The sequence below is a fragment of the Drosophila suzukii genome, chromosome 2L, assembly GCF_043229965.1.
Source record: "Drosophila suzukii chromosome 2L, CBGP_Dsuzu_IsoJpt1.0, whole genome shotgun sequence".
NCBI classification, from domain to species: Eukaryota; Metazoa; Arthropoda; class Insecta; order Diptera; family Drosophilidae; genus Drosophila; species Drosophila suzukii.
Genome location: NC_092080.1, coordinates 18,807,125 through 18,828,503, shown reverse-complemented (window position 1 = coordinate 18,828,503; position 21,379 = coordinate 18,807,125). Strand labels below are relative to the sequence as shown.

Genomic DNA, 21,379 nt, shown 5'->3' with positions numbered 1-21,379 from the left:
TGAGCAAAGTAAATAACTTTTTGGCAACAACCTTTTAAAGATCATTGTATATTTTTGGACAATAATGTTTCTCGCAGACCAATTGAAGTAATAGTAGATCATCTAAGAAAACTCGCTTATAGTAAACTAGCTTTTTCTAAGGGAGCAGTCATCACTGTCGGCTACACCAGCTGACCATCTGGCTCAGTATTTTTTGGTATTTTCGAGCCGAGTATCCGGTGGCGGGAAAATGGTCAACCTAATCCAACCATGTGCGAGGGGGGCAACAAAAAATTCAATTTGCATTAAAAAATACACATGTTTATTGAATTTTCCACTTTGTACGCATGTTCACTTAAGTCTAAAGGTATCTAAACTAGCAGTCGCTCGATCTCCTGCTGGATGGAGGTGATCTGGGACTTGAGCTGGCTGCCCTCGTTGGTGGTCACCGAGCAGGCCACAATTGGCCGGGAGACTCCGCAGGCGCGTCCCAAGGCCTGCTTGGAGCGCACGAAGACGTAGGGCACGTTCTTGTCCTCACAGAGGAGCGGCAAGTGCAATAGGATCTCGATGGGCTCCGTGTCGCCAGCCAGGACCACGATGTCGGCCAACCCACGGTTCAGGGTCTTGGTGGCCTCGTTGGCTCCCTTCCTCAACTGGTTGTAGTTGAGGGCCTGCTGCAGCAGGTTCATAATCTTGGCCGTGAGCTGGGCATCGGCCAGCGGGAATGCCTTAGGGTTCACTTCCTCAGTCTGCAAGAATTGGGAAACTTATTGTCGTTGTTTCTTATTAAAGGTTGCAGCAAGTTACTCACCATTTTAAAGTTGGTTGTTTAGTATTTTATAGAAAAAACGTGTTTTTAAATGCAACCTCTCGGCTTGTTGCTTCACTGAGGGCAATTTGTTGCTTGTTGGGAATTGAATGAACTATTGAAATCACTTTCAAAACACGTGCGTCTGCGTCGGAAAACCGTATGGGGGTTGATCAAAAATACCAAAGGTAACTCTCGAGCTGGTCATACTGAATCGTATGGCAGCCCTGGTTTAAAAAGTGTTAATTTACTTTAAGCGTAATTTCGGAAACTAATTTAACTTTGAGGTAAGTTTAACTCATAAGTTAAAACAACAAGTTTCAATTTACATATAAGCCTTCCAAAAAAAACATATAAATATGTAATAACTTAGAGAACTGATAATAATCAAAATACGAATCTATTGAAATACAAAATTGTATTAAAATTATTATCTAAGATTAAGATTAACTAGATTCTGGATACTAACGGCCTACCCAGTGTAAGCATTTTGGAACACGTTCTTTTATAGGGAATTCTCACCAAGATCATCTTCCTCTTCGATTACCTTTCCCGTTCCATTTACTAGGGAACATGTATGATAATAAATAAACATTGATTTTAATGCATTCCGGAATGCACATGTAAATGCTAGCCATTGGGAAGCGACGAATGCATCTGGATGCACTGTATGCAATACGATCTAAAAGATTTTTTTTGAATGCGTTGCCAAACTTCCGGCTGGAACTTCTCTGTTTTTGAAGTTGTATGTGACGTATAAGTAAACGCTGGGTGGCCTCAGTAACGCGCATTTATTTGCAGATTGACTTGTGGAATATTATTGCTGTGTTTTGTTTTAGAAAAATATATTTCTTTGCACCCTTTCTCTCTCTTTACTATCCTTTTGAAGTTGGCTGACACTTAACGGGGCTGTTATAGATGGCGTGTTAGTAAACAGTGGCAACAGAGCTGCGGTCAAAAAAGCGCATACGCAGAGGGTTTTTCTGTTAGTTAACATTACTTCGCAGCGTGACCGTTCGGAATATTTTCGGGGTATTTGAAAACGTAAAAATGGTATATTTTCGCCGCACGGCATGATGCATTGATGGTTCCGCGGCCACACCACTCAGTCAAAAAAAAATTTTGAACGTGTTGGACGGGAAACCTCGGTTCGGCGGCTATGCGGGTATTTTTAATCTAAGCCATCAATCCGCAGCTACAGTGCATCAAATCGATCGGAAAGTCGAGGCATATTTCTGAAAGTGTTTTCAAATCGCTGGCATCGTAGTCGTTAAATTGCAAAAAGGTAATTTCGCGCAGCGAGAATCGAATCGCAAAGCAAAGTCAAAAAACAAACTCAAAAAAGGAAACGAACGTAAAAAAATCGATTATCCAATCTGTGTGCGGGTGTGTGTGTCTGTGTGCGCGAGCGAGCGCTGTGTGTGTATGCGTGTGCGATTGTGTTTGTTTAAACCACGGGATTTTTTATGCCCAAATCGAAAGGCGAAAATTTAGCACACCGAGCAATAAAGGCCAATTTAACTAATTTAAAGTGTGCGAAATGTGGAAAAGTGCCTGCGAAGAGAGCGCTGAAAAGAGATCGCAAAATAAAACCAGAAACGCATACACATGCACATTAACTCGCGCACACACACGCGCGCACTCAAGTGAATGTAAAGAAGCAAAGGCAAAGAAAATGAAAAAACAGAAGCCAAAGCAAAAGACAGTGCAAAAAAAGCGTATTTAATAATTTAAATAGACAAAAATGAGAGGGTAAAAGAAAAGAAGAGGCAGCAGTGCGTGCGAATGCGTGAGAGCGAGTGAGCTGGCACTAATATCATCAGCTGTTTGACACTTGACACGATCGAAAATCGCCTCCTCTCGCTCTCTCTCTTGCTCACCCGCCTCCCCTCCTCTCTCCTCTCTCCACCCTTATTTTTATTATTTTCTGAATTCGAGTTTATGTGTGATTTTGTTTAGCTTATTTATTCAGTGATTAAAAGCTGCTTTCGAACTCTAAAAAAGTGCCAACAAAGCGCTATGAGAACAAAAACCGAGTGAATAATTCAAGAGAGCGAAAAGCAGTTAAAGATCTCGGAAAACTGGACTCTTATTTTTAGCCTATACCGAATTTCCCGCTAATCTGTGCCGTTTTCTCTTCCGTTTCTCTTTGCAGCTTCTCAAAAATAGAGTAAATCGCGAGCATAAGCAACCTAAAGTGTTAAACCAAATGTTAGTCTAAGCCTAAAGTGTAAAACTAGTTTAAGACCCAGTAAATAAAAACAAAAACCAAAAAAAACCCAATAAAACCAATACGCAAACGTGCTAAAACCAGAATTTAAACGCGTCTAAACCAAGCGCCTTCAAAAGCCAAACCTAAAATCCCATAAAACCAGGATAACCAGCGAAGAAAGAGAGCTCCTGTGAGAAGCTCTCTTTGGCCCCGAAGGAGCAACAATTTCATCCGCACCGTTGTACCGTAACTCGGCAAAATAGCTAAGTCCATTTTGCAGTTCCTTAAAAAGAAAAAGTCCCATCATAGTTCCTCATCCGGCGAGGGCAAGCTACAGGCGCAGTCCAGTTGCGAGGAGGAGGGCGGAGCGGCAGCGGGAGGAGCGGGCGCGGCAGGAGCGGCAGCAGGACCCCCAGCGGACCAGGCTAGCAGTTCCTCAAAGAGTCCCAACATAGTTCCGCATCCGCCCGGTTCGGCAGCGGATTCCGGCGGAGCAGGAACAAGCGGCGGAGGAGGAGGAGGCGCAGCAGCAAGCAGCTCCGGCGACGATCAGGCCCAGGTGTCGGCCAGCGCAACCTTCCGCCTCTCATCGCTAACGGGTACCATCTCCAAGATGGGCAACAACGCCACCACGTCGAACAAGAAGGTCGATGCCGCCGAGACGGTCAAGGAGTTCCTCGAGCAGGCCAAGGAGGAGTTCGAGGACAAGTGGCGCCGCAATCCGACCAACACCGCCGCCCTCGATGACTTTGAGCGGATCAAGACCCTGGGCACCGGGTCCTTTGGTCGCGTCATGATCGTCCAGCACAAACCCACGAAAGACTACTATGCCATGAAGATCCTCGACAAGCAGAAGGTGGTCAAGCTGAAGCAGGTGGAGCACACGCTGAACGAGAAGCGCATCCTGCAGGCCATCCAGTTCCCCTTCCTCGTCTCGCTGCGCTACCACTTTAAGGACAACTCCAATCTCTACATGGTGCTGGAGTACGTCCCCGGTGGCGAGATGTTCTCCCATCTGCGCAAGGTGGGACGCTTCTCGGAGCCGCACTCGCGCTTCTACGCGGCGCAGATCGTGCTTGCCTTCGAGTACCTGCACTACCTGGACCTCATCTACCGTGATCTGAAGCCGGAGAACCTGCTTATCGACTCGCAGGGCTACCTCAAGGTGACGGACTTCGGTTTCGCCAAGCGGGTGAAGGGTCGCACCTGGACGCTGTGCGGCACCCCCGAGTACCTGGCCCCGGAGATCATTCTGTCCAAGGGCTACAACAAGGCCGTCGACTGGTGGGCGTTGGGTGTGCTCGTCTACGAAATGGCAGCCGGCTACCCGCCGTTCTTTGCGGATCAGCCGATCCAGATCTATGAGAAGATCGTCTCCGGCAAGGTGCGCTTCCCATCGCACTTTGGCTCCGATCTTAAGGACCTACTGCGCAACCTGCTGCAGGTGGACCTGACCAAGCGCTACGGCAATCTGAAGGCGGGCGTCAATGATATTAAGAACCAAAAGTGGTTCGCCTCCACCGACTGGATTGCGATCTTCCAAAAGAAAATCGAGGCGCCGTTCATTCCGCGGTGTAAGGGTCCCGGCGATACGAGCAATTTCGACGACTACGAGGAGGAGGCGCTGCGGATCTCCAGCACCGAGAAGTGTGCCAAGGAGTTTGCTGAATTCTAGAGGAGCTCTTCGCCAGTCAGCCCAATCCCCTCGTTCTGCAGGCGTCTGCAACTGCAATTGTATCTGCAACTGCTCCTGCTGTTGCCACCGCCGTGGCATCGCGGACCACGTCCTCATCGTCGTTGTCGTCGTCTTGTCTATATGTCTACTACTTACAACTACAACAACTGTAACAGCCCCCCACAACACAACAACCACCACATCTGCGTCTATCTATCTGTCTGCATCTACTCCACATCCACACTTTTGCCAACATTGGATTTCTTACCAAACACAACAACTTACATCAACGTAAGTATGCGAGACAATATATGAAACTGTTGGGGGTTTTGCAATTTATAGGCTGAGCTATCAACCTTTCGATCCGAGTGCCTTAGCCTGGCTTAAATAATTGAATTACTAAATCAAAACACCATTCCAAAGTGTGTCTTACTCTTTTGCGTCGATTTTTCACATTGCATCTTATTTTTTAGCTTTTGTAAATATCGTTGAATAATAAAAATATTTTTATTCTAATAATTCAGTTTATTTTCTGTTACACTACTGAAAGCGCTCTTTCTTTTTTTAACACTTAGTAATTATGTAAATCCATTTTGTCAATAGATATTATTACGCTTTAAAATGGCATAATCAAATAGGCCTTTCATTTAAAAGAAAAATTACGATTGACATCCAGAGATGTATAGGGAAAGTCAAGATCCTTATTTATTATGCCATATATCAATCTGCAAATTCACACAGAAGGCTATTTCTCACCATTTGCGGATGGGATATTTATCTATTGACTGTATTCCGTACTTTCTTCGGTAACGATTCGCGATGGAGAAGGGTATTCAGGGCAAGGGTATTCCAGGTTTGTTTTTGTTTTGACTTTAGGTTTAGAGAGATTGATGGACGAGCGGCTTGATTGATTGATTGCTTTCAGTGGAATGTTTTTGCTTGTTCTAGAGGGAGCCGCAAAGTGAGTGTCAGAGAGTTGATTATGAGACAAAGGCATTTCAGCTCGTCCGTCAATTGTTCTGCCCGCGACAGTTGCTCGTACACGGAATTCTTTTAATTAGTTTCCCTCGGTGACTTGGCTTATATACAATACTCGGATGTTCTCCATCGGCTGCTGTCCCTACGTGATGTTTTTCGAGTAGAAGAAAAGTCGAGCATGACCACTACTTACTCAGAGCCGAACCCCCAAAGGTCTATGTCCGTAATGCCCGTAAACATCGAATCATTGATTGCACTAAGCTTCAGAATGCCATCGTAAACGCAAACTGTAACAACTGGTTGTAATTCATTAGAGTCTAATCTTCCTAACTAGACAACTGATAGTAACAATGCAAACCAATTACGTTCAAAGGAATTCTTTGTGATTTAAGTAAATTTACACAGAAGTTGTGAGGGTTGTAAATTCTATATTCATTAAATATGCATTAAAGTTGAGAGTCTAGTGATAAAGCTTTTTTGAAAATCCACTCAACTTTTCTCTGGGCTCTATCTCTTTCTTAAAATGTTCTGGCTTTAATTAAATTGCGAATAAGCTTTCCCATTTTTAATTTCCTGGGACTTCCACAGTTTTCACAGAAATTTAGTCATTCATACTTGACCCATTTCAAAGGCTAGCAAGAAGGGGAGAGAAAGCCATGAATAATGTCAAAGCAAAGCGCAGTAAAAGAAATATATCTTTTATTTTATGAATTATTCGCCGTTTCTTTTTTTTCCCTATTGCGTGTCCGTTGGCCATTACCGAAATTGTGTTTCTTTTATCAAAGCCAAAACGCTGCTGGTAATTAATAAATTATAATAAGTTTTACGTCCAAACATCAAGAGCAAAACAAAAGCAAGAGCTGCGTGCGAAAGCCGCATAAAGTTTAGAAATTGTGGAAATGTGGAAAACTAACTAACTAACAGAAACGCAATCAAGATGAGTTTTTCTAAATTCTGGGGAAATGCTTTGGTGGTCATGCAGCAACTATATTCCATGGCAGATCAAAGGGAAAAATGCCCTAATATATGCGGTAATCGTCAACCATGACCTTGCCCCGACCTTTGGCCTAGCCCCAAAAAGAGTTGTGTGGATTCTCCAAGCTATCTATGTATGTTGCTCCTCCGATTCCCTCGTATTTCCATGCGACATGTGTCGTCTACACTTTTATTGGCACCAATTATAATCATTTTGTTGGTTTTTTCTGCCAGCTTGCTGCTCGAGAAGGCCATCAATCATTTGTTTTGGGCCAAGTCAATTAGTCTCCGTAGTCATGGGTACTAAGTATCGGGCATTAGGTTTACTTATTTACATTAACTTGACGGCTTTTCTGATTGTTTATCAATTCTCAGGAGGTGGGCAGAGCGGTGGGGGAGCGGGCAACGCTATCAGGAGAGAATCCAGTTGGGAGTGGGGTGATTGGGAGGCACGCCCTAGTCTACGATTTTCACTGATAAGCTAATTAAACTTTTGCTATGGCCTATGGCAACGAGCTAAAGGCTTCTGCCTCTACAGTGGGGATTCTTAGAGAAAAATCGGAAGCAGACTAAGTAAAAACAAAAAAATAACCTTATTAAATAAATAAGGAGAGCTTTCTCTCTCACCAAGATAATATTATTTTCCGAAATGTTGGCTTAAATGTTGTTTAAAACTAATTAATTTGATAATTTTCTTAGATTATGATATGAATGCAAATGGAATTTGCAAAATCACTCCTAGAATATTTCCTAAGAATTTTCTGGTTGGTCAAATTGCATACAAAAGTCTAGCATTTTATGGCAAATTATTACTATAAGCCTTTAAGCATATTAATTTAGTTCATGTATTTGTCTAGCTGGAGTCTAATTAAATTTTCGTTGAACAAAACCCAGTTTTTGAGGCGTATCTCCCTGTTTAATAACTTGATTGTACTGTTAGTCTGCTTGCTTCTGGCATTTGGAAGACATTTGGAGCACATTGGAGCCAAAGTTCAGCTCCCAGCTGGATGTCGCTGAGCAAACTTGTTCTCAGAAGTGCTGCAACATGGTCTCGACACGCATTCGTCGTGCTCCAATAAGCACCTAGACCAAGCCAAGTTTAGCAGTCAGTTTGGCGGTGCTTGAAACACACAAAGAATGCAACTGCCAACGCGCTTGTGAGTCTGAGACGTTGTCTGGCCAATTTTGGGCTGATTGTGGAGGAGGTGGCGGGGGGAAACGGGGGCTTGGTTTGGTTTGGTGGATCGCAGACAGCCGTAGACCAACCGACTAGGCCGGGCAGCCTTGTAACAGTGCCCTCAAATCGAGCTTTTGCCATCACGCACGCGCTGCAACTGCGGCCAAGCCAAGTAAATGGCGGTAGCAACAATAACCCAGAGATAGCAAGACAATGGTCGTAAAGCGGAGAAAGCAATTAAGTCAACGGGCGGGGGAAACCCCGGAATTTTCCGAGTAGTCAATAAGATAAATGGTGCTGGTTCCCCCGGTGACCAATTCCATTTTCATTCCTGAAGGCAGGACAATAAAAGAAATGGTGGTTCACTGCAAAAAAATTTTAGACTGTGTTCAGATTGAGAGTTAATATATAGGTATTACTATGTGTATGAAATTATTTTTAAAGTGGTAATTTCTTTATTTTAATATGGGTTATACGTAATTTAGAATTGTCATGTAAACAGGGAGTAAAAAAAGAAATAGATAAACCTTATTTAAAATTTGTTTTTATTCAATTTTAACATTATAGAAAATTCCGGCTAATTTTTTAGCACATAGAAATACTTATTTTGTACACTAAAAAAACAAATAAAATATATAATCATTGCTGTATTACATTTTTCTGAGTTTTTTCTGTGTAGTCTGTTAAAGACTGAGGGGTTTTTATTTTTTTTAATGTTTTTTTAAAAACAAACCAAAAAATGTTGTTTTTATTTATTAATTTAACGTAATTTTTTCTGTGTATAGACTGACTGGTTTTTACTTTATTTAAATGTTATTTTTTTATAACTCAAACATAATTTTTTAAAAAACAATAAATTAAAGTTTTTGTTTTATATGTATAAATGGCTTTAATTTGTAGTATTTTTGTTCTGTGTAATCTGTGAGAGACTGACTGACTGAGTCAACGCGACGTATGAGCAATATGCAAAGGAAGCACATCCAGAAAAAGAGCGAAAAAGAAGGCAAAGCAAAGCTCAAATTGTATTTTCGTTTTCATACGCATCAAGAATAAATTAAACGATTTCTGCCTTTGCCTTAATTGTGTTTGTTGATTTTGTTAACTTTTTCGCTTCGTTTCATTTCGTTTGGTTTGGTTTGGTTTTTCCGTCTCACTTTTGCAAACTGGTTTCGCTTGTGTGTGTGTGCGTCTCAGTCTGTCTTTTGGGGCTCCCTAGCCCCCTGGGACCCCTGCGATCCCCTTTGAAAATGTTAGGAGCGGCAGTCGCCGAATGCAGGCTATAAAAAACATTTAAATTGAGACAGCCACAGCGAGGCAAACTGGCAAAATCATTTAAATAACGCACACGTCGGCGGCAGCTTCGTTCGCCATGTTGTGCTCGTTTTAATTTTTTGCCTTTTTTTCACGTCTTTTTCCCTCTGTTTCATTTGTGCAATTATTTTCGTCGTTTTGCTTTCAAAATTGTAGTCGCTGTTTATTTATTTTCGCTACTCTTTCCCTAGTACGATAATACGTTCTTGTGGAATGCGAGGGCATTTTGTGTTTTCGCAGCGAGAGAAGGGGACTGCGACCCCATAAAGTATATGTTTTCGATCAGGATCGGTGCATGTGGATCATAGCTTTTCCGGTCACTCAATTGTTTGTCTTTTCTTTTATTGATCTGGGTGCCGATATTCTGTTTTTCTTAGAATTCATCTTATTTTTGGATGTCGTGTCGATAAGATTAGCTAATTTAATCTTTATAAATTGTATACAACCGGTCAACTTTTTTCTTTATAATATATAATATATAATAATATTTATAATATATATTATATTCCCCATTCGCCTTCAAGTTTATCTTAATTATGGATGTGGGAATAGCTATCGATAATACTATCGAACTAAATCTTTATCGCGCTATTGTATTTCTTGAAAAACAGTCAGGAAAATAAATGTATTTATTATATTCGGATAAAGAATACATAAAAACCTTTTAGTTTAAATAGCACACTGTTAAGTCTAAAGCATTTGTAGCACTTTATACTAAGTTAAAAAAGCTTCGCAGAGGGGTTTTCTCCAATCCAATCTTTCCACTTGATTAAAGCGCATCTAATGTTCGAGGTACATGCTTTTTCACGTTCTTATGCGGTGTGTATCTGTGAGATAAACGCGAACTTTTTCAGTCATACCTCCCCCTTAACGCCTGCCATTCCATCTGTCCGACTGTCCCGCACAGTAACCAGCAATTTTCATTCAGAATTTATGTGCAAATAAAATAGAATTGAAAATGGAAAAACGCTGCACAATGAAAATTGAAATTTTCTGTTTTAGTTTTCGTTTTTATTCCCCAATCCCCGTTGTTTACCGCCAGTTATTTATGGACAGGTGCTATGTACACATGGATACGACAGAGAGGAATGACTTCATGCTAAATTTACAGGCGCGACAAAAAATAGAGAGTTCCAATTAAAAATTTTATAAAATTACATACGCGTTTCACGTTTTCTCGCTATCGAAATTCTGCGAATTGAAAATTCATTGATTCAATTTAGTCTAGGGAAATGTCTGTAGTGTGGACTTTCGTTGATAAAAAATGGAAAATTGTGCAAAGCGTACGGGTGGCAAAGCAAACCGACATTGTGGAGTGTTACCCCTTGAGGTCTTATCGGCATGGAATCATTAAAAATACTTATTGACGCCAGTTGTCATATGAGAGAGGTTGTTGCTGTTGACAATGGGCTAGAAAACTAAAACAAAAACTTGGGCGTAAGCTAAGACCAAACAACAGCTGGCTGGTTGGGCGATAAGAACGGAGACGAGATAGAGCAAACAAAGAGAGTTATTAGATTCATATTTATGCGGTTACCCGCTCCATAGTTTTTTCCAACTTTTTACCCAAGTTTCTCAGCATTTCTGGTTGGCACGACAGTTTTTTTTCTTTTTTTAATTTGTGTTCTTTGGTTTTCTTTGGAAATGGGTTAAGAATATGCACCCCATGCCATGGAGGTCTTTGATAAAGTCGGAATAGTTTGGTGTGCCAGTTTCTGCAAGTTACATCATCGTCATCGCTTCGATGCATTCATTTCCATGTGTCCTGATAACAAAGACCACAAAATAACAGACGCTTTATTGACTCCCCATCTGAACCCAGTTCACATAGACCTACATATATTTTCCCTCTGACGGCTAACACACAATTACAGCTATAGTCGTGCGTCTAATTGAATTTGATAAAAACCAGGCACAGGAATACAATTAGAATGCGGTGCTGGTGGGGGCCACTGTCTCTTTCCCGCAAATTCAATACAATTGACATGTAATCAATAATAATTGTTGTTGTTTTTGCTGCTGGGCTGACATTGAAAGAGGGCGGCTCTCGAGGGGGCGTGGTGGTGGGGTGGGGGCATTAGAGGCCAGGTGCTAGGTGGCCGCAAATAAATGAATTTATTTTTTTTCCAGCCCAGCTCTCTTTGCCTTTGCTCACGCAAGGCGTAATTATTGATTAATTATTTGTGTGGGTTTTTGTGCTTTTATTTCTTAAACACTCACTCACAAAGAACTACACCAAACAAAACGAGGGGGGGGGGGGGGGGTTGTTGTGAAAGGTCTGCACTTGAACCTTTTTCCTTTGCCATTTTTCTTTCTTTTTGCCTTAATTGAATCATCAATCTTTTGTGTGACAAAACACTTTACCCCGCCCTCGTTTATTAAGGTTTCTTACTCTTTTCTTTGCTCGCTGCCTTTAATTTATTCTTTATTTTCCATGTGCTCAATTTAATTGGGTTATTACGCATGGAAAGGCTTTCGGACTGGGCTGACGTCATTTGCGTCACTTGCTTGACATTTTCTAATCACTCATAAACAACTGCCAAGGTGTCCTTGACCTATAGAGTCATGTGCAATATTAGAAGTACAACCCCCCTCCCACATTTGCATCCCCCTGGCAATTTCATGCTGCGTTAGTCGCAGCAGTTAACACTCGAAGGCCATCCGCTGATAGTTTAACTAATTCTATGCACTCACCTTGGACAAACGATGGCTGGCACAACATGACGTATACGCAACACGTTTGCATATATTACGCATACGCAATGTGGTCGCGATTAAAGCCGCCAAGTGTTGGCTTTGTCCTCAGCTGCTGGTGTCGAATGCTGCCAGCAGCAGATAAATGTAATTACTGTCTTATCATAATTACGAATGAAAAGAGAGCAGAGAAGAGATAATAATGGGAAAGTAACCAAAGGGATGTAGGGGCGAAAAAAAAGTAATGACGATGAATGGCGATGGGTTAGCTCATCGCTCATACGCCCAAGTGCACTCCACACACACACACACTCGAAGCCAAACAGCTTCCCACTGAATTTTCCGACCCACTCGTAACCCCCTCCCCCCCGTTGTCGCCTCTACACTTGCATATTTCAGTGTTGTTGCTGCCCCGTAGTTGTTTCAAATTTTAATTTTATTTTATTGCAGCGCACAAATTGTGTGCCATGTCGCCGGCGGCGCTGTTGCGTGTAAGCCCCCTGTCACCCTCGTCCACCCCTGCTTTATCACCAGTGGCTTCCTTGGCCCGTGCGGGGGCGTGCGACCAGCGAGGGTTGATTAAAAAGTGGTCCAAAGCCCAGTTTATGGGCCATTTTATTTCAATCTTTTACGGTCTTGTGCCAACTTTATCCTCTGCTTTGACACTTATTATAGATACATATACAGTTGGCTTAAAACATATCAAATTGGTCAACGAAGTATCAGATTACGTACAAACGTTATGAATTAAATTAAATTTTAGATGAGACATCTATAACTAAATTATTATTTATGATAATATATATGTCATAAATTAGTCAAAGTACACAGCATATAACAAATTAGGAATTCAAAAAGTTGGGTTTATTGAGTTCAAATTTTAAGTTCTTAATAGCTATATATATATCACTTGTGAACATGTTCATTTGTTTGGTAAATCAAAAACCCAAATACTGTAACATTAAACAGATCTAAAACTAAGCCCTTGCTTGGTAAGATAATGCTTATCGAATATTAGGAAGAAAAAAAACTTTCATTTTCTTTAAAGATTTGTTTTGTATAACTCAGAAGTTTTTTGAATGAATAAACTAGCAAAAACGCAATAATCAAAAGGTTAAAGCAATAACATTTTTAATATTTAATTTGTTTTTATGTTTATATTTTTTTAGGATAATTGAATGTGTCATCTTTATACTTAAAATGCACAATGAATCTTTCAGATTGAAGTACATTGAAGTTATTTCCTAGGGTATTTCGACTGAAAACTATAAGATCGGCCAACGGTAGTAGGTGCGTTAGTGTGTAATGTTAATTGCCATCATGCGCGCGCAAGACAAGTTGAGTCTTTTAATGGCCACCTCTCAGCCCTGGAACGACCCCCCCTCTCCCACGCCTTCCCTGCGGGCACCAGTTGACCCGGCCCCGGCAATCCCTTCTGCCCATCCTGGCCAGCCTGCCCCATCTTGCCCTGCCTTGCCCCTGGCCTTTAATTACTTTCGTAGTTAATTTTGTTACAACAAAAAAGAGACAGTGGCGGCAGCAAAAACGGTGACAATGTCATTGCAAAAATTGAAATTTGCTTTTAATTTGCGCTTCTGTGTTGTCGGCCCATCAGCTTTCGTAGTCCCCAATCCTCCCCCTCGGTCCCTGAACCCCCCCTGCCTCTGCTCCTCCTCCTTCCGCTTGTCATGTTTCCGTTTCCTGTTCGTTTCATTTCAATTCGTTTCGTTGACATTTTCTTTCGGCTCGGTGGAAATGTGAAAATGTGAAATGCAGAGGAGAATAATATACGTGAAATTTTCATTTTAATTGATTTGTCTTGAGGGCCGGCATCGATTTTCCCTTTTTTGTGTGGCCTCATCCTCGCCTTTTCCCACTTTTCCGCTTTTCCTGTCCTATCACGACGTCTGCCCGCTTTCGCTTGGCATGAAAATTGATTTGATTTCAAAGCCAAAAAGTTTATTGACATTAGATACGGCAAGAGAGCCTCTATCCATTTATTTACTTTACTCGCCCAATGGCCCAAAACTTTTCCACACTTTGATTTACGAGCGGTGGCCAAGTATCGATGGGAGGGTGCCTCGATAGCTTGATAATTGGCATGCCGATCCCCACTCGCATTCCAATTCTGTGTTCTTTCACTCGCCAATTTTCTTTTCACCCCTCTGCTTTATTTTCCCATTGCATTTGTTTTGTTATTAAACAAAGTTGAGGGTTCAAAGCGAGTGTCTGGATGTGAGAATGACCAGAACTGAATTGGGAACAACAAAAGCGCCGAATGTGAATTGCAAATTGCAGATCTCCTTTATTTGGAGTTTATTGAACTCGGAGTCAGTGCAAGTCGAACGTTCCACTGACTGACCAGTGACGAAGTCCAAAGGAAACCGCCGGAGGGCATTCAAGTGGAAGAGTGAAATGGTTAACTTGGAAGCATTTGAAAGGAATTAAGGGGATTTTTCCCAATCAGGGAGAGGAGAAAAAAGAGTTTCATATGTAACCGTCTAATTGATGTGTTGAACTTTGACATTTTCTCATCTCAGTTATTTTGTGTGTCTCTGAACTGCTCTCATTTCCAACTAAATTTCCAAGAAAAACATTCTGTAATTGATGTGTTCAACAAGTCCGGAGTCATAAGTCGAATTGGTTCTTCTTTCAAAGGATGTGAGATTTGGGAACATATTTTTCCAATCAATACGAGCTAATTAAGTTTGCTGAGTCTTGACAGAGTCCCTGGAATAAACTTTTATAAACTCTATTCCCCTTGATTCGCAAGATTTCCCACACATAAGTGCACTCAAAATCGTATTTGCCATTCATATTATACATATGAATTCAGTATCAAAATGACTGTCTTTTATGGAGTATGAATTTCAAACAAACTACTAAATAAAACCCCTTAAAAAAACCTACTGACTTTAAATTTGTAAAATTCAAGAGAAATACATTTTTCAAATGTACAATTTTAAGGCAGAGTAAAGCAGTTGATGATGTGTTTAGATGTTAGGAACGAGCTGAAGATTGCTGACATAGTTTTCGACTTTGGTCTCGTTAGTTCTGCCTTTTCCTACGTGTGTGTTTAGTGTTCTGTGCATTTTAGAAAAGGCCAAACGACTGCGACCTGGGACTGAAAACAGAAAACAGGGACTGGGGTTGGGACAACGACACATTCCATTTCTGCCGCCCATATAGTAAAAGCTGTGTCGGTTCCCTTGCCTCCAGCCCTTGAATATTTGATGGCTACCCAACACAGACTGCATTTTAAAAATGCGTAATTACCGACAAGGGAAACGCGGCAACTGACTCCTTGCCAGACTTACTTACCTGAATGTGAAAGCTCGATTGTAGGATTTTTCGGAGTGAGTCAGTCAGTCGAATGGTCGAGTTTTTCGAAGCAAATGAATGAGCTAACTATAAATAAAGTGAAAAATCATTTGTATGTGGGTGGGCTGCAATATTTATAAGCCCCGAAATATGTAAATAACTTGTGTAACAAAAGAAAGATACAAAAGAGGTTTGGGAGTGGAGTATCGGAGAGTATTTTTCAGGAGTTTTTTGGGGCAAGGCATTGAAGCGACAGAAACAGCAGCTGGTCGAACACAATTTTCATAATATTTTCCTAGATATACATCTCGGTGAAATATGTTCATTTATAGATTGTATATGCATCTACTTATATATCTAAAGATATTTTCGTCTTGTCCACTGTGGTTGTCTTGCTTTTTGGCTGATTTATTGAAATGGTTTCGTCTTTTGCGCCAAGCTGTGAAGAGGCTGAATTAAGAGAAATATCTTATATAAATTAATTTATTTTTCATATGATTTAAGTATCCGCGTTTTTTCTTATTCCCGTTCGTTATAAATATATTTTGATTGTTCTTTTTGGCAACAATTTTGTCATTGCGTGGAGGTCAAATGTGTTGCCAAGATTTCACCTGCCACCATTCCATTTTGTATCTTCTAGCTGGGCCCTCCTCAAACCCATTCAACTGAGTTCTCAGACAAGTTTGAAGCCCTCGGAAAACTTGTTACACCAAATGAGTTCTCAGATTTGTTCGAGGCAACTTTGAATGTTTTATGCAAGAAAGAGATTTATGAATATTTCAGTGGTTCCGTCTCTCGTGTACTTTTCAAGCCTTTATAGTTTCTCATATCAATAATAAATAGGTTTACTTTCCTTACATTAAAGTTGGATATTTTTTGGGGTAGCTTCAAGGGCAGTCTCGATCGCTGGATGGGTGAAAGTTGCGTCAATTGGTTTTGTTACTTGGCTCACGTAATGTGCCTCCTACTCCCCCCTTTGCAATCGCTTGTTGGCCATAAATGTTCGGTTTTTGGCCTTATGTAATTCGAGACAATGGCAGACAAAAGATCTCTTGTAAATTCAATGCCAAACTCCACCAACTCACATACGATACCTTAGCTGGGTACACTGCACTGCACCTCTCCGGTTTCGGATACCCGAACGTGTGTATCTGTATCTATACGACTATAGGGCTACCTTTGCGTGGGTGCAGCGGCAGCGATTCAGTGACGCTTTTTGTTTCAGCGATAAAATGCCGTCTGAAAATGTTTTTTATCATGTTATTCTATTTTTTTTGTACTGAGTGAGTGTGTGTTTCGTGTAAGAGATTTAATATAGCACGCTGCTGTGGCTCGCTTACGTCATGGGATGCCCATGGCTGGGGGTGGAGCATCGAAGCATGTGCCGAGCTGATAAGGCGAAAAATCTATAAAACTTTTAACATGCCAATATGCCCGGGGACATGGGAAAATTTCTCCAGTCCCGCGGGAGTTTTTCCGCTGTCTCCGTGGGAGTGGTCTGGTATAAACTGTTCAATTCAAGTGCTAATAGCGCAGTTATCGTTCATCTGCTTCGATGGCCAAGAAGCGTCATCAATGGTATCCTATTTTACAACTTGATATAAGCTTTTTTTGATAGCCCATAAACAGGGTTAAAATACAATTGTTGATCGCAATATTAGTAGCTATTAACAAAGTTGCTATACCATCTTAAGAGTCTTAAATTTGTAAAACAGTTTCAAACACATAACTTTGTTTATTTGTAAAGTTTTTATGTTCACCAACAAATTAACAAGTCCAGTCACCCAAATACGTTCACTCACCCTAGTTCTTTGGCTCTCTAAACTCATAGAAACGGCCTTGACCCAGCTGAATGCCCTCAGCAAGTGGAGAAACTAGAAATAGCCACGAACCAAATTAAACATATTAAAAGAATCGATTCGCTTTGACTTTCGGTAGTTTCGTGTGCGGAATAAGTTAGCGGGTATGCTTGAGCTTAATTTGATGTGCGGCAGAGGTTAAGAAACCCGAGTAGGAAGTACAGTCGGGGTTTCGAGTCAAGGTTGGGTGGCTATGGGACCGGATCGGAAGAAGTCAAAGCCGATCGAGACGAGCTCAATAAATTGTGAATTATGCAAATGCATGCTTGATTGAGTTTGCAGACACACAACTAACTCAGTTTTTCTTGTCTCTTTCAGCATTTCCCTGCGTCTTCAAGTGGGACAGTTTGAGCAAACACCGCCCGGAACAATCTTTTCATCTAGTGTGCGAAGCCGAGTGGAAGGACTTGGAAGACGATTTGAAATCCGGATACCGAAACAACAAGATATAAAAACCGATAAAATAATGACTTACACATTAATATTCATTCATAACATATAGCGTATTTAACCACGAGACTACAGATATTTAGTTGTAAACGTAGCTTAGTCTTAACTAAAGAATACAAGAGGAACCGATAAAGAACCAGCAACAAAGCGAAAGTGGAAAAGTTAAGGAAAAGTAAGGAAAAACACAAGAGGAAATCCAGGAGAGTTGTCATCTAAGCCAGGGCTAAAGAATTTCATTTCATTTCGATCGATCCAGATCGGTCACTCAGTCAGCTGCAGCAACAACAAGTTGAGAGTATAAAACGCTTTAATAATTTTTAAATGAAATACAAAAGGTTAAATTTAACACAAAAATTATGGCGCACACAGTGTGCTTGACAAAAAAAAAGCAACATCAACAAGCAAACAAAGAAGCAGGCAAATCTTACGATAAATTAAAGGTGTTATGTGTACGGGAAAGAGCAGAAACGAGTTGAAGCCCGCAGAAAAACCAAAAGCAAAAGTCGCCGCCGAATGAGGACACCCGTCGGTGAACCATGTTAACCAGGTGAACCAGGTGACCACAGGTGACCAGTGAAATCAGTCCGGAGTTGACCAGCCCCACTGGACGCTCTTTTGCCCCCCGCCTTCCCGCTAAGCGAGCTTGAGTTCACGTAGCCCCGACAATTTGGCGTCTTTACCGTAGACATGTCTCTAGATATTTACATATATATATTCGCGTATATAAATGTTGTACAATCAGCGACGACGTGCAACAATAAACCAACCGCCCGCCCCGTAAAACCAGAACCAGAACCACAACCAGCAACATATTCGGGAACCATAATCAGAACATAGTGCTCATAATCCAAGCACCTACAGATATGCGCACTCACTCATAGATAGTTATCCATCCATCCACTAATCGCAAGGAACCACATCAACTACTCAGAACTCTAAAGCAAGTAAAGTAACAACAGCAAGAAACATTTGAAACGCAGCAAGAAATATATAAAGTAAACAAAAAACAAATCTAAATGTTTAACTTTAAGCCACGTAAAACAAAAAGAAAACAAACAAAAAAAAATCAACTGAAATTTGTGTGTATAAAACGTATAAAACTTAGCATTAATGGAATTAAAGAAGAAGCGGATGCCGAAGATGTCGACGGAGTCATGTCTATATATACACAAAGATTGAAGCATTATACTTACCAAGAGCAGAACAAAGAGAATATCATGTGCTAAGTATAGTAATTTGGAGCAGAGAGAAATGAAGAGGAAAAAAGGCAACTATAGCAGTTATATTCAAGTAAATATCGATCGGATATCGGAGTATATTTATTGTTTCGTTATGTGCGGAGGGGTGTGGAAATCGTTTTAATTGCCTGGCCGTAGGAGATATCGAAATCGTTTCCAAGCTACCTTTCATTTTTAAATGGCACCTCTCCGCACTCCTTTCCCTGTTATTATTTATTTTTAAAAGTCAAGACTTTTAAATTATGTTGTTGTTGTGAGAAGAGAGATATAAAGAGCGAGAGCAACTCGGGATCGTAATAAATAAAATTAATTTATAAATACTTTTTATGTTTTCTATGATTATTTGTTCAACTAGTTGCGAGACAAAAGTCATAAATAGGCATTAATTAAGCATCTAAATTTAATGGTAAATAAAAGTAAACAAAGCAAAAGAAACCGAAATCAATCGAGTAAGAAGACGATGTTTGTAGCCACGAAATGTTCACATCACAACCAAATTGTCTCCCCTTTATATGAAACATACACATGTTTATGTGTTTCTGACTAGTTTGTTTGAAGAACCATCGGCGATCCTTTGATTTGTGTCCTTTGTCAGTCACCCACACCAAAAAAACAAACACACGGACAAAACACATAAGCATATTCTGAAAATAATCTACGTAGTCTGAGCATAAAAATTTAATGTGGATATATGAAACTAAATATATATATTCGAAACATATGTGCAGTAAGAGAGAGCAGGGAGTCGACCTCTAATTTTGTGCAATTTTTGTTTTGTGTTAGTTAACTTTCTACGGTGGCTGTTGGCACTGTTCTTTAAATGTGCAGATACAGTATCTGGGGAGCCCAACCTGAGCTTTACTATCTGACTAACGATTTGAATGCTTTACGTTCTTGTATTAAAGATACCTTATGCACTAATTTGTACTACTTTTAATATATCATCTATCCTTTTTTTTACTCTTTAAGCTTCCCCCTCAGTCAAAAAGTTTGTTCGGTTAGGTTAGCCAGAAGTGAGGAAACCTTTTCGTTGTTGTTTCATGTGAGTGCGTGCGAGGTACATATTAACAGAATAAATATATATATGAATACTATATATGTGACAGGAACCAGAACGCAAGATGAGAAAGCAAAATTCAAGTTATTTAATTTAGTTTATACATTTAAGTTTATATAGCAAGTGCATATATATACAAATATATATATATTTAAAAACCAACAAATAAGATGAAAAGTCTTTAAAAAACAACAAACAAAAACAACCAAACAAACACAACAAACAAGCATACAATAAAAAACAAATTTGCGAAAAGTAAAAGAATTATAAGTAAAATGATGGTTTAAAGAGGAGAGGAAGAGAAACAAGAAAACACAAAGGATAAGAAACAAACAAAGAAAAAAACCAATAAAATGAATTTGAAATCCTTAAAAAATATATACACAAATTGTGGGCGTTCTTATTGAAGCCGTTTGATGGAGAACCATCTTGGGGGAGTTGGGGGGATTTGTCAAGGCGTTTCAAAGTGAAACTGGAGATTGGTATTGCTAACAGCTGTCCGTTACCTCGTTTTTGTCTGGCTCAAAGAGCATCTTAAACGAGTATGTATGCCAATGGAATTTCATGAGCAAATTCTAAAAAAGGAAAACATCTGCGCTGCACATTCTTTATTATTACCCCCTTCAATTGCTAGAGGTCTTTCTATAGCTTTTGAACCCTTAGATCGCATATGGTGTATAAATTAAGTAAAAGTTTGTAGAAAACATTTATATTAGACTTTGTAAATAGAAAATCAATACATTCACTTATTTGTTTTCAAAAAATTTTATTTCCTATTCTCATTATATAAAAATACTTAAACTACTGGGGTTAATATCTGGCCTAGAATTTCCCTATTACCTTTTCTTATTTTCCAGCTTTGACGAGTTTAAAACTTAGAAAATCAAAGCAAACTTCCATTGTTTATCCACTTTCTTGTTTTAATTTCTATAATCCTGGGCAGTTAAGATATGAGCATTTGCCATTTTTATCCGTATCGATTCAAGTTGGTCTGCTTGTTCCATATTGCAAAAGTTTTGGACCCGAAAAATAACTTTCGACCAACAAGAAAAACAAAGGAAGCGGCAAATAAGAAAACTCAAAAGGACTGCGGACTGTCAAAAAGTTCTGCATAATTTTTTGGTTTGTTTCGTTTTTCCTTCGCTTCCGATTTTCCACTACATACACCTATGTGTGACACACTTGCCGTCGGCTTTTCCCTTTATATTACACATTTCAGGCCAAAAGCGAAGGGAAAATACATAAAAAAAAGGAAAATACTGTTTTTATTTGTTTCCTTGATTTTGGCTGCAGACAAATGCTGGCGTGTGTACATGCTATATGTAACCCAAACACTCTCGAACCCACTATATGCATATTTATATCGAGTGTGAGGTTAGGTTGAAGGGGGAACCGAGAGGTGGACGTCCCGCAAGTCTAAGGTTATTTATAGCAACACTTTTCGGCCACGCTCACATTAGCCTCTTTGGCTCCTTGTCCGTGGTTGCTCCTTTCGCCAAGTTTGTCCCTAAGTTGGCCAGGACATGCACGAAAGGACAGTTAAGCAGCTTTTATGATTTGTGTGTGTGCGAGTGTGCGAGTGTGCCTGGGGCAAGGGAATTTTCCTTTATGCAGGCCAGCAACGTAAAATAATAATTCCCGA

The 21,379-nt window shown here is 40.3% G+C and overlaps 2 protein-coding genes across 2 annotated transcripts; one reads left to right on the top strand and one right to left on the bottom strand.

Annotated features, from left to right (window-relative positions):
• Nucleotides 1-278: 278 nt before the first annotated feature.
• hoip (NHP2-like protein 1 hoip) lies at nucleotides 279-952 on the bottom strand. The gene is made up of 2 exons (XM_017073315.4): nucleotides 794-952; nucleotides 279-731 (listed from the first exon to the last, which is right to left on the bottom strand). The coding sequence occupies exons 1-2, from the start codon at nucleotides 794-796 to the stop codon at nucleotides 351-353; spliced, it is 384 nt and encodes a 127-aa protein (XP_016928804.1). The 5' UTR covers nucleotides 797-952; the 3' UTR covers nucleotides 279-350.
• A 936-nt stretch (nucleotides 953-1,888) lies between these two features.
• On the top strand, nucleotides 1,889-20,125 carry Pka-C1 (Protein kinase, cAMP-dependent, catalytic subunit 1). The gene is made up of 3 exons (XM_017087948.4): nucleotides 1,889-2,075; nucleotides 2,946-4,968; nucleotides 17,311-20,125. Exon 2 carries the CDS (start codon nucleotides 3,616-3,618, stop codon nucleotides 4,675-4,677), a length of 1,062 nt encoding a protein of 353 aa, XP_016943437.1. The 5' UTR covers nucleotides 1,889-2,075; nucleotides 2,946-3,615; the 3' UTR covers nucleotides 4,678-4,968; nucleotides 17,311-20,125.
• Nucleotides 20,126-21,379: the final 1,254 nt, after the last annotated feature.